Here is an 11,899-nt window from a genome sequence, read left to right as displayed (position 1 = left end):
GGCTGCGGGGCTGTGTGCTGGCGTCCCCCGGCCGCCCTGGCTTTATGCAGGGCCAGAGGTGTGAAGTGGCACCTTCGTGGCCGGCATCAGCATCACTTCAAAGGCCAGGGGGGGCTCAGGGCAGCCAACTTTGAACACGCGGGTGACGAATTTTACCCCAGCGGTGTGAGGCTGCTCTGCGCTGCCCATCCCCAGCAGCCATCACCCCCCCACGCCATCCTGAGGATGGGGCTTGGGCCCCACGTGGGGGGCTGCGTTGGGGTGTGCAGTGAGGGTGCCAGTGGGGTTGGTAGCAAGGCCTTCAGCTGGGGCTGCAGAGGGGGGCTGTTGCGATGGGGGTCTGCAGCAGCGTCTGCTGTGGGGTCCCACATGGGGTCTGCAGCAGGGTCTGCAGTGTGGTCTGCGTGGGATCTGCTGTGGGGTCCACTATGGGGTCCACAGCGGGGTCTACAGTGTGGGCTGAAGTGTGGGCTGCTGTGGGGTCCCACATGGGGTCTGCAGCAGGGTCCGCTGTGGGATCTGCGGTGGGGTTTGCAGTGGGGTCTGCAGTGGGGTCCACAGCGGGGTCTGCAGCAGGGTGCAAGCTGCAGCAGTGCCAGCTCCGGGTGTCCCCGTGTCGTCCCCCCCCGCAGCCTGGCTGCAGCCAGCACCCCCGGTGCCCAGCTTGGCTCCGCGGGACACCGCGCCCGGTGCGGGGGGGCACGGCCCGCCCTGCCTCCGCCGGGCCCCGCTAACGGCGCCCGCCGCTGCCCGCGCCGTGCCCGGCCGCCCGCTGAGCCCGGCGCGGAGCCGCGGCCGCAGCCCGGTGCCGGCGGGGGCGGCGGAGGGGCGGCCCGGGCGGGGCTGGGAGGGGCCCCCCCGCCGCGTTCCCAGGCCCCGCAGGTGTCGGTGCCGGCGGGTGCGAAGGTTTCCAGGGAAACCCGGGATGGGAAGGAAAACCCATCAGGGCGCGGGCGGGGGGCTGGGGCGGCGGGGCGGCAGCGCTGCGCCTCGGAGTACGGGACACCCCCCCGGTACCGGGTGTGCGCAGCCCCGGGGCACGGCGGTGGGCACAGGACCCCCAAACTGGGTGTGTGCAGCCCTGAGGGTACGGGGGGGGGCTCAGAACCTCCCCATACTGGCTGTGCTTGGGACCTCCCCAAAGTGGCTGTGCTCGGGACTCCCTCGTGCTGGGTGTACAGTGCTCCAGGGGCACAGGGTGAGCACAGGACACCCACATACCAGCTGTGCTCAGGACACCCCTAAACTGGCTGTGCTCAGGACCCCCCGTGCTGGGTGTGCAAAGCCACAGGGGTACGGCAGTGGACACAGGATCCCCCTATACCAGGGGGTATACCCTCGTACCAGGTGTGCATAGCCCCTCTGCTGTCTCAGGCACCAGACACAGGGCACAGAGCTGGCAGAGGGGCACGGAGCTGGGCACGGTGCCCACAGTGGGGTGCAGACCCCCCCGCCGGGGAAGTGCTGGCGACAGGTGGGTGCGCCAGCATCTCATGGCTCATGGCCATGTGTTTCCTGGTGGTCACATGAAGCTTGTTCAGTTTCCCTTGGGAGATCATGAGATAAATTCTGCTTATTGCTCACCACCGGCCAAGCGCTCCAGCCATCCTTGCCACGCTCACCAGAGCTGGGCATGCTGTTCAGCCCCGGTCACACCAGCGCTGCGGGGAGCCTGGGCAGGGGCATTGCCAGCGTTTCATTTGTGCAGGTGTCGCACAGCCCTGGGTGTCCAGCAGTGCAGGGACAGGGTGGTGACCTGCCACCATCCCTTCCTGCCACGGCACCCACTGCTGCTCAGGGCCACATGCACCCCAAGGTGTCACCCCACAGCCCAGCCCCCAGCGGAGCCCTCCTCCTGGCACCCACACAGCTGCCCAGGCACCATGAGGATACTGGCATCTGAACTGGCCGTTCCCCCCCTGGCAGATGTTGCAGGCATGGCAGAAAACCACCACAGTTAATTGCTATTAATCCCCTCTGCCCTCTTGCTGGAAGGAGTGCCATACCACCGTGCAAGGTCCGAGAGCATGGGTGCTGACCAGGACCCGCAGCACGTCTCTGGGTGCGCAGGCATCTGACACCATCCCAAAGCCCATCTCTGGGGCTGGGGGCTGCTGCAGGGGTCCAGCGGCAGCCTGGCCCTGGGAGCGTGGCAGGCTGCTCCGCGAGGTGCTGTGCACCCAACAGCACAGCCTGGGGCATGGCCGCTTCCCTGCACATCCCCCAGTTCTGCCCCAGCCCCGCTCCGCCCCATCCCCAGGCCCCCTCCTGGGTCTCATTAGCTGATGAGCTCCCGGGTAATGAGTTCTGCGGCCCTGCTGGGCAGCCGCTTCCCACCTCCCTCTGTGTTTAGACAAGTGCTGGAGCACGGCTGGGCCGTGACAGCACTGGCCATGGGGTCAGAGCCCCCCGAGGGGGAGCCCGCAGCCCCTCACCCCTCAGAGGAGATGGGGTCCCCCACGTCCCTCCAGCCCATATTGATGGAGCGTGGGCCATGGGGTGGACACGGTGAGGGCACTGGGATGGAGCTCAGCTGCAGGGCTGCTGACAGTGCTGCTGGCCAAAGCCCTCCCCAGGCGGTCAGTGCCCAGCTCAGACTGGTGCCTCCCAGAGCAGCCATCCCTCCCACTGAAGGGGTCCCATGTCAGGACACCCCACAGCTCGCCTTGGACCCCCCATCCCTGCTCCAGCACCTCCTGGGGGTGAGACATCTGCACGGCCCTTGGCCCTGGCTGTGCACTCTTGTACCTCCAGCCAGGAGTGGGGCAGCTGGCAGGGATGGTGCACAGGGCTGTGCCCGGCACCGGGGTGAGTGCCATGACAGCGTCCCAGCAAACAGCCCTCTGCAGCTAGGAGCACTGCCCATCCCAGAGCTGGGCAAGCAGATGCCTCCCCCCTGCTTCTGCTGCACCCCCCAGCCCACGCCTGCATACAGGGTCCCCTGTCCTAAAGAGCACCCTAAAGAGCTTAGCATCCCCCCACGGTACTGCCCGCTGCCTTGGGGGACCCTGACTCCCAGCCTGGGGTTTGCGCTGGCTGGATGAGCAGTATAGGGAGCCACAGCTCCATGCAGGGGAGGCACAGCCCAGTGGGTCCCCACAAACACTCAGGCTGTGCCTCCAGCTTCTCCAGAGCACGGTGGGAGCTCAGAGAGCCAGGGCTGCACCCCATGGGGTCAGGGAGACCGAGGCAGCATGGCCAGGTTGTCTCCTGGCACACTAGACCCACTGCCAGCGCGTCCCTGCGTCCCCCTGTCCTTCAGGGAGGTTGGGTTGAGCTGGGAGCACACCAGGACTCCTGGCCCTAGGTCTGGGGGCTGTGCAGAGGGCAGGGGAGGTGTGGGGACACTGTTGGGTGTCAGGGCTGGTGGCTCAGGGTCCCAGCACTGGAAGGTCAAGTTCCTGCTGCCCACTGCAGTGCAGCTGGCCCAGCAAAGCCACCGTGTGGGGTGGTGCAGGCTCTGGCAGGGCTGGTAGGCACGTTAGCATCTCTCATGGCCGTGTGAATTGATCCCTGCACACTTCCCAGCGCTGGGCAGCGCCAATTAAGGGTCAGAGGAGTCAGAACTGACACCTCTGCAAATGGGCCCAGCATTCCCAGGCTCCTGGCTGGCCCCAGCCTGGCTCTGTAGGTTTTGACACCTCCAGGTGGTCGCAAAGGTGTCACCTCGCACCCCAGCCCCACATAAAGCTGGGGCTGCCCGGGCACCCCCAGATGCAAGCAGCAGACCAGACCCCAGCCATGGCTGGACCCCCAGCCCCACTCCTTCTCTGGGGTCTCCAGCCCTCGGCGGGCCATGCCCTGCTCCAGGACTGGGCCAGGGGCCTCGCCAACGCCACCTCCCCAACGCCTTCTGCAGAGCCACCGGGCATGCCCCCATGTCCCCCGCGGGGCCGGCAGCCGGGGTCTGGGGGCCGGCGGGGTGGTGGGGCTGAGCCAGGGCGGTGCGGGGGGCCGGGGGGCCCGCGGCAGAGCGCCAGCGAGCGGGAGAAGCTGCGGATGCGCCGGCTGGCACAGGCGCTGCTGCGGCTGCGGCACTACCTGCCACCCGCGCTGGCACCCGCCGGGCAGACCCTCACCAAGATCGAGACCCTGCGCCTCGCCATCCGCTACATCGCCCACCTCTCAGCCCTGCTGGGGCTCAGCGAGGAGGTGCTGGCCCGGCGGCGAGGGGCAGCCCCCCGGCACTGCCCCCTCTGCCCCCAGGGCCTGGGGTGCTGCCAGCCCCCAGCCCCCCGCCTGCACACACCAGCCCCGGCCCTGCGGGATGCTTCGCCCCCCGGCACTGTGGGCTGGGGGTCACCTGCCGCGGTGGGGACCCCCCTGGAGCTGCACGGGGCTCCCGGCATGGAGCCAGGGCCCTGGGGGTCACCTCCCTGTGGCCCTGCTGCGGGGACCCCCCCTGAGGTGCTTGGAGTTCCCGAGGTGGGGATGGAGGCCTGGGGGTTGCCCCCCTACATCCCTGCAACAGGGACCCCCCCGGAGCTGCACAGGACCCCTGGCTCCATCTCAGGGTCCTGGTCATCAGCGCTTTGCAGCCTTGGAGCGGTGACCCCCCTGGAGCCACCCTGGCGATGCTCCACAGCCACAGGCACTGGGACGGCTTCCTCCTGCTGCTTGGAGCCTGCAGCCCCCCACCAGCCTCCCGGGACAGGACTGACGGACACAGGGCACCCTGGGACCCCCGCGCATGGCTCCCAGCTGCCTGCGCACTGCCAGGTACCCTCAGCCCCAGCCCAGCCCCTGTTCCTGCACCCCCCAGGCTGGGGGACACCCTGGGGATGGGTGGGAAGGAGGGGTGGATGCTCCTTGCGTGGTGTGGGCAGGGCTGCACCCACAAATCCCACTGCGTGCCATGTCTGCATGGGCTGGGGGGCACAGCACGATGTGTGCGGAGCCAGAGAGCCAGCCCAGGCACGGGGTGGGGGGCACGGGGTGCAGGGCAGGGGGAAAGGTGCCATCCCACAGCCTAACACAACTCTTTCCACACAGCTTGGCAGCCCACCAGCCCCAGACAGGCTTGTCTCCCCAGCCCCCCAGGCAGCCCCCGTCCTGCCCAGCTGCACCCCAGCACAGCACTGGGGCAACTGGAGCTGATCCCACACCCCCAGCTGCGGAGGCCATGTGGGGCCGGTGGCACAGCCCCGTTGCAGAGTCACGCAGGATGGACACCGGCAAAGGGCTCCTCATTAAAGCTGCCATGCACCACTGCCCGCCGACTCATTACTGCAGGACCCGCTCGCTGTGCCCCAGCATGGGCAGGGTTGGGGGCCCAGGGCACCCCACAGGCTGGCACCCCCCCGCACACACAGCCAGCTGGGGGCTCAGCAACCCCTACCAGCCCAGCCCACAGCCCAAAGATGTCCCAGAGCTAGGGTGACAGAGGGACTCATCACCCAGGGGGCTTCACCAGCCCCACTGACCCCTGGAAGGGCAGCTCCCACCCACCCCCAGTCCCATCCCTTCTCTGTGCCCAAATCCCCCACACAGGTTTGGGACCGGGACTTCAGAAACACCCTCGTGCTGCTGGGACCGTCCAGTTCCATCCCTTCAAGGACCTGGGTAGCCCATGGGGACAGTCCCTGGGGGGCTGGCTGCTGGCACCCCGTCCCGCCCGGCATGGCCATCCAGGTGCCTCGGGGAAGCTGCGGCTGCCTCCTGCCCTGGCCCCGCAGAGATGTCGTGGGGGAAACTACGCAGAGGGTCGGGGCGTGGGCACGGCAGCCCCCCGTGCAGGGCGCAGGGCTGGCGCCCAGCAGGAGAGCTCACACACAGCCGTCAGACGGAGGGTCCGGAGCGATGGCGTCGGCAAAGCCCCCAGAGCCACTTAGCACCAGGCTCCTAACAGCCCGGGGGGGCTCTACTTCCCCAGCCCCCACCCCGTGCCCACCGTGGGGTCCCATCCACAGCCGCTAGTGAAAGCTGACGTGCAAGCCTTTATTTACACCTACCCCAGGCCTTGCACGAGCCTGCAGAGCCCAGTGCTGCCCCAGGCAGCTGAGGGCAGCAGGGCCCCCCCACCCCACCCCAGCCCAAAGCCCCCCAGCCCCCCTCTGCTGCCCATCATACAGGCACCAGGCCCTGCTGTGGGCAGCAGACCCTGCCCCTCATGAGCAGCGAAGGACCCAGGTGGGGTGGCCCAGGGGGCACCAGGAGGGAGTGTTTGGGGCTGGGGGCCAGAGAGGATGGAGTGAACGGAACCAGCGAGTGGGTGAGGGTCCAGCCCAGCTGCGGAGGAGGGTACATGGCGGTCAGGGCCACTTGGTTAGCTGGGGGTAATCTCGCCCTGGAACCATGCCAGCACCGTGTCCTGGTTCTCCTTCACCCAGTTGATGTTGGCACGGGTCCTCTCCAGTGCCTGCTCCAGCGCCCGCGTCCCCGACCCAAAGCCGATGTCCTGGTTGTCTGCCTTGAACTGCTCCAGCTGCCGGGGAGAAGATGAGCTGGAGCAGGCATGGGGCACCCCAGCAGCCCCCTGGCACCTCCCCAGCAGCCCATGGCAGCACCCTGAAAGCCCCCAGTAGCCCCCCAACACTACCCCAGTAGCCCATGGCAGCACCCCGACAGCCCCCAGCAACCCAGGATGGAGACAGAAGCTGCCGGGACCCCTGGGCACACGAAGGGCAGGGGCAGGAGCCCCCCTCCCAAGGGCTGCTGGCAAAGGGCAGGTTGCGAGGTGCCGGCAGTGCAGAGCTGTGCCCCCACTTCTGCTGGGGCTGGAGTCCCTGATGCCCAGTCCCACAGACCCTGCCAGCGTCCAGCCTCACCTGTTTCAGCTCAAATTCTGTGGAAAACCGCTGGGTCACTGATAAAATCAGCCGGGAGAAGGAGAAGGAGCCACCCCCGTACCTGGGAAAGCAGAGAGAGGGCTGAGCTGGGGGGGGCAGGCAGAGCAGCACCAGGGGCCAAGGCTGCCCTCACCCCACACGGCCAGGGGAAGGGACAGTGCCACCCCCCGCAAGGGGCACAGGCAGCCAGGGGGATGCTGCATGCCCCAGCCAGCCCCCCCCCGGTGCTCACTGGCCAAAGATCGTCCTCCAGTTGGCACGGATGAAGTCCCAGGCCAGGGGCTGCCCCACCACGTTGCTGGCGATGCTGTTGATGGTGGAGGTGGCATCCTGCTTCCGGATCTTTTGGGGGTCGAGGGTGTACTGCAGGTACCTGGGAGGGAATGCAGAGGGTGAGGGGCTGGCAGGGGCAGAGCTGCGGCGCCTGCCTGGGACTCCGCACCCACCGGTTGAGGATCCAGGGATAGGGGCTGCAGGAGAGGGCTGTGCGGAGCTTGTCAGCCTCGGACACGACGGTGGCCTCTTTGAACCTCTCCCAGATGAAGTTCCAGGCCTCCTCCCCGCCTGTGGCCACCATGCTGCAGTAGACGGAGGAGCGCAGATTCGGGGGGACGCTGCAGGAGAGGAGAGCCGTTTTAGTCGGGAGCCCCTTGTCATGCCCAGCCCAGCCCCCTCACCATGGCGCGCTGGGGACTCACGGGTTCTTGGTGACATTTTGCTGCCACTCCAGGAAGTAGCTGGTGGTCAGGTTCTGGCACTCAGTGACGCCGTAGGAGCAGGCTGTGCTGATGGCATTCATCTCGTTGTACCTGGGGAGAGAGGAGCCACGCGGGGCTGAGCACCAGAACGCCGCAGCCGAGCACCGACCGGCCAGTGCCGGGCTGCAAGTGGGACCGTGCCAGGCGATGCTGGGGCTGCAGCACTCACTGGTCCATCAGGCCACTGGGGATGGTGACCCAGTCATTGGTGATGTTCTTGTAGTGGTTGAAGAGGGGTGTCACCTGCTTCTGTATGTATTTCTGGGGGGCAGGAAGATGGTCAGCGCCTGGCAGCACCAGCAAGAACCCATCGCCCAGGGCTGGGTGCAGCCCCTTGCCCCCACCCCCCTGCACAGGGCTCTGCTGAGCAGCGGGACCCGCTGCGGGACCGGGGCCAGGCTGGTGGCACTGCTCACCGTCATCACCCCAAAGACTTCACTGCGGTCAAACATCAGCTGGAAGTAACGGAGGTTGTTGAGCGCTGCCTGCCAGGGCATGTACTCCGTCTCCTGGCTCAGGAACCGCGTGGTGCTCAAGGCCAAGGTCACATTGATGTACTTGGCCCTGCCAGGGGTGAGGGCAGCGTCAGCTCCCTGGCCCTGTGGCTGCTGCCCACTCCCAGGGCGCCCACCCCACCAGTCCCCCTCAGCCCGGTGGGCAGCCGGCATGGCTCACCTGGCCAGGTTAAAGGCATCATCGATGATCTGGGCGCGGTTGATGACAGGGATGATCTGGCAGAGGGAAAAGTCAGCGTCGCAGGGCAGCCCTGAGTGGGGTGGGGGGGCATTGGGGGCGCCCACCCACAGCCCACGCCCCAGCCAGCCTCACATACCTGGTGGTTGGTGGAGAGCTGGCTGAGGAGCTGCTCCCAGTTCTCCTTGTCATAGTTGACGCGGAAGTACCCACTGACGTTCAAGTTCAGTAGGAGCCAGCTGGGGCGGCTCACGTTGAACTGGTTGTTGGTGTCTGGGAGGGGGAGAGGAGGGTCTGCCAGAGCTGCCCCCCCCTGCCCACAATGGGGGTCCAGGCCCAGCCCCCCCCCACTGGTGCCCCACCAGGGGACCCCAACCAGGGGTCAGGGGAGGTGGCAGCAAGACCCCTGCTCCCAGCCTGGGCAGGACACACTGTACCTGAGGTTTTGGTCAGCCAGTACCTCTCCCCACTAGTGGTTTCTGTCATCCAGGTGATGGGGATGATCCAGGTGTAGCTGTGCCAGGGACAGGCAGGCAGTGAGACCATCCCTTACCCCTAGCCGCCCTGCTGCCAACAGCCCCCCCCCACACTCACTTGAAGACAGAGGGTCTCTCCACCACGGAGGTAGGGTCCAGCAAGAAGTGTTCCTGCTTGATGGTGCCAGTGTGGGTGTCAACAGTCACCACGGGGAAGCCCATCTGCAGCGTCCAGCGGTCCATGATCTTGCTAATGGAGTCAGGCAGCGAGACATTGTTCTTTGTGACAGCCTGCGGGGAGGGCAGTGCCATGGGTCAGTGGTGCCGGGGGGGGGGGGGGGGGGGGGGGGATGCAGATGGGTTGCAGGGCTCAGCCAGCACTGCACCCCTCGCCCAACACAGTCAGTGGCTGTGTGGCTAGGACCCCATCCTGCCAGGTAGCCCCCTAGAGCTGGGACAGCAGTGGGGAAGGGGCTGGGCTGGGAGGAGCAGCCAGTCCCCTCCTACCTCTTGCAAATGAAACCAGAGGTCCGTGTAGACGGTGTTTCCATAGGCGAAGGTGTGGAGGTAGGACTGCGGGAGAGCACCAGGAGAGACGGGTAAGCAGGGTCTGGGGTGCAGGAGGCTCGCAAAGCACCCGGGGAAGCCCCTGCCATGGGATGCTCAGCCCTCAGCAGGGCTCAGTGCCAGCCAGCACCAGCAGAGCCTTACCTGCAGCCCGTCCTTGAACACATCCTCAGTGAGGAAGTCAGAGAGCATCCGCAGCACCGACGCTCCCTGTGGAGATGGCAGGTCGGAGGCCCTGGGTGCATGGGCCACCCCACAGCCCGCCCCACTAGACCTCCCACGCCTGGTCCCCATGCACCCAGGGCTCCCGTGCCTACCTTGCTGTAGGAGATGCTGTCGAAGACCTCGCTGATCTGGGCTGGGGTGTTGATCTCATCCTCGCGGAAGGAGAGTGGATGGGATGTGGCCAGGGCATCTGTCGCCATCACTGCGTACACCTCGTTCAGCACCATCAAGTCTTTCTGCGGGGGTGAGTGCCAGCACCCACCTCAGCCCTGTGTGCACCCTCCTGGCAGCGGGGACAGCCCCCAGGGGTGCAGGGGTGGACGGGATGCCCACACCCCCTGCCCACATCCCCTGCCCACTGGCCCCTCCACTCACAATGTGCCAGGAGGGCTCTGCCGAGTCGGCACCCAGGTACTCCACGTAGGAGGCGAAGCCCTCATTCAACCACAGGTCGTTCCACCACCGCAGCGTCACCAGGTTCCCGAACCACTGCAGGGGGGGCACAGCACCCTGTCAGCCATGCCCAGCCAGCCAGCGGGGCGGGCGGGGGGCACGGCAGGTACCTGGTGGGCCAGCTCATGAGCAATGACAGTCACCACCCGCTCCTTGTTGCCAATGGAGGAGTAAGCCGGGTCGAAGAGCAGCGAGTTCTCCCGGTAGGTCACCAGCCCCCAGTTCTCCATCGCACCCGCATTGAAGTCGGGGAGGCCAACCTGGTCTGGGGGTGGAGGGGTCCCGTTGGCATGCCGCTGCCAGGGTGCCAGCCTGCCTGCACACACCCCCGGCTGGTGGCTTGACCCGGTGCCCCAGCCACCCCATGGCACCCACCGGCCTTGGGCAGCGGGTATGATGTGTTGTAGTGTTCCTCGAAGAATTTGAGGATGGGGCCAGTCTTCTGGAGGGCATAGTCGCCCTGGCCCTCGGCGATGGCTTTAGGGCGGCCCCAGATGCGGATCTGGAGGGGAGAGAGGCAAGGCTCAGCCACTGCCTGGGCTCAGCCCCCTGGGTGGGCAGAGGGTACCCCCCACCCCCAGCCTACCAGCACATCCCCCGAGTTGTTTTGCGCGTAGTCGAACTGGCTGACGATGAAGGCCAGCAGGTAGGTGGACATTTTGGGGGTGGTCTCGAACTCGGTGACGTTCCAGCTCTGCCCATCGATCTCCTGCTGCCTGGTGTCTGCGGGGAGCAGAGGGTGGGGGGTCATCCCGCAGTCCTGCCAGGCCCCCCGACTCCCCCACTGGGGCTCCCCCCCCCCACTCACTCTTGATGGGCATGTTGGAAATGGCTCTGTGGTTAGTGGGGTGGATCAGCTTCACCGCGAAGGTGGCTTTCATGGCCGGCTCGTCAAAGCAGGGGAAAGCTTTCCGCGCATCAGCCGCCTGCATCTGTGTCGTGGCCAACACCTTCCTGCAAGCAAACGCCATCAGCACCCGGCGGCCTCTGAAGGGGCTGGCACCCCCCTGGATCCCTCCACTTGCCCTGCGCCCTGCCTGCTCCCCGCACCCGTCCCCGCTGGGGTGGCATGTGGGTGCAGGGGAGCACAGAGGCTCCCCAACACCCATCCCACTGTCCCAGTGGGAGAGGAGCCCCAAACCCAGCCCATGCCCTCCATCACCCCTAGCCCAGGCCCATGCCCCCTGTCCCAGCCCCCTGCCCTCCACCTACTTGACGCCTGACTCCACGTATTCGCTGCGGTAGAAGCCGGCCAGGTCATCGGCCAGCTCGCCTGTGAAGATGCTGAAGAGCCGGTAGCGTTTGCCCTGCTGCAGCATGCCATCCAGCTGCACCACCAGGTACTGAGTGTGGATCTCCAGCCAGGTATTGGTGATGCGGGGCACGCTAGAGCCATCCACTGCCTGCAGCAAGGCATGGAAGGAGTTCTGCTTGGTATAGGTCAGCTTGTTGCTGTGGATGAGGATGAGGTCAGTGGCACTGTTGCAGATGAAGACCACGCTGCTGTTGCCCTTGAAGATGTATGTGTTGTTGGCGTCAGGTATCAGGAAGGGCTGCAGGGTCACCTCGTAGGACTCTGGCATCAGCGTCGTCGGCAACCTCCACCGGTTCCAGGGGTTGTTGGGGGCGGCGGTGGTGTTTGGAGGGATGGTGGGGTGCGTGGAGGCAGTAGTTTTGGAGGTGGAGGCAGTGATGGTGGTGGTGGAGGCGGTGGTGGTGGTGGTGGTGGTGGTGGTGGTGGTGGAGGCAGTGGAGGTATCCACCACCTTGTTCTTCTCCTGGGCGTACACCACTGACAGCGCAATGATGGTGGCCACGGCCCCCAGGGCCAGCACAATGCCCACGATGCCCACAGTCTTGCTGATGAAGAAGCCAGCCGCCATGGTGGGGCTGTGGGAGCGGTGCTCACAAAGGAGGTGCTGCCCAGCTGGCACGGCTT

General features: G+C 66.5%; 2 protein-coding genes across 2 annotated transcripts; one reads left to right on the top strand and one right to left on the bottom strand.

The window, feature by feature from the left end:
• Positions 1-3,870: 3,870 nt before the first annotated feature.
• Positions 3,871-5,831, top strand: LOC121091054 (mesoderm posterior protein 2-like). The gene is made up of 2 exons (XM_040600231.1): positions 3,871-4,719; positions 5,676-5,831. The coding sequence occupies exons 1-2, from the start codon at positions 3,871-3,873 to the stop codon at positions 5,829-5,831; spliced, it is 1,005 nt and encodes a 334-aa protein (XP_040456165.1).
• Positions 5,832-5,923: 92 nt separating this feature from the next.
• Positions 5,924-11,899, bottom strand: LOC121091428 (alanyl aminopeptidase, membrane). Its single transcript, XM_040601210.1, has 20 exons — positions 11,173-11,899; positions 10,769-10,914; positions 10,547-10,683; positions 10,336-10,462; positions 10,071-10,225; positions 9,883-9,996; positions 9,600-9,743; positions 9,427-9,492; positions 9,223-9,288; positions 8,834-9,006; positions 8,677-8,753; positions 8,379-8,512; positions 8,222-8,277; positions 7,963-8,110; positions 7,716-7,807; positions 7,487-7,597; positions 7,235-7,402; positions 7,021-7,161; positions 6,768-6,849; positions 5,924-6,424 (listed from the first exon to the last, which is right to left on the bottom strand). The coding sequence occupies exons 1-20, from the start codon at positions 11,841-11,843 to the stop codon at positions 6,266-6,268; spliced, it is 2,967 nt and encodes a 988-aa protein (XP_040457144.1). The 5' UTR covers positions 11,844-11,899; the 3' UTR covers positions 5,924-6,265.

The sequence above is a fragment of the Falco naumanni genome, chromosome 7, assembly GCF_017639655.2.
Source record: "Falco naumanni isolate bFalNau1 chromosome 7, bFalNau1.pat, whole genome shotgun sequence".
NCBI lineage: Eukaryota > Metazoa > Chordata > Aves > Falconiformes > Falconidae > Falco > Falco naumanni.
Note: the sequence above shows the minus strand (reverse complement) of the source record. Positions and strands in the feature narration are given on the sequence as shown.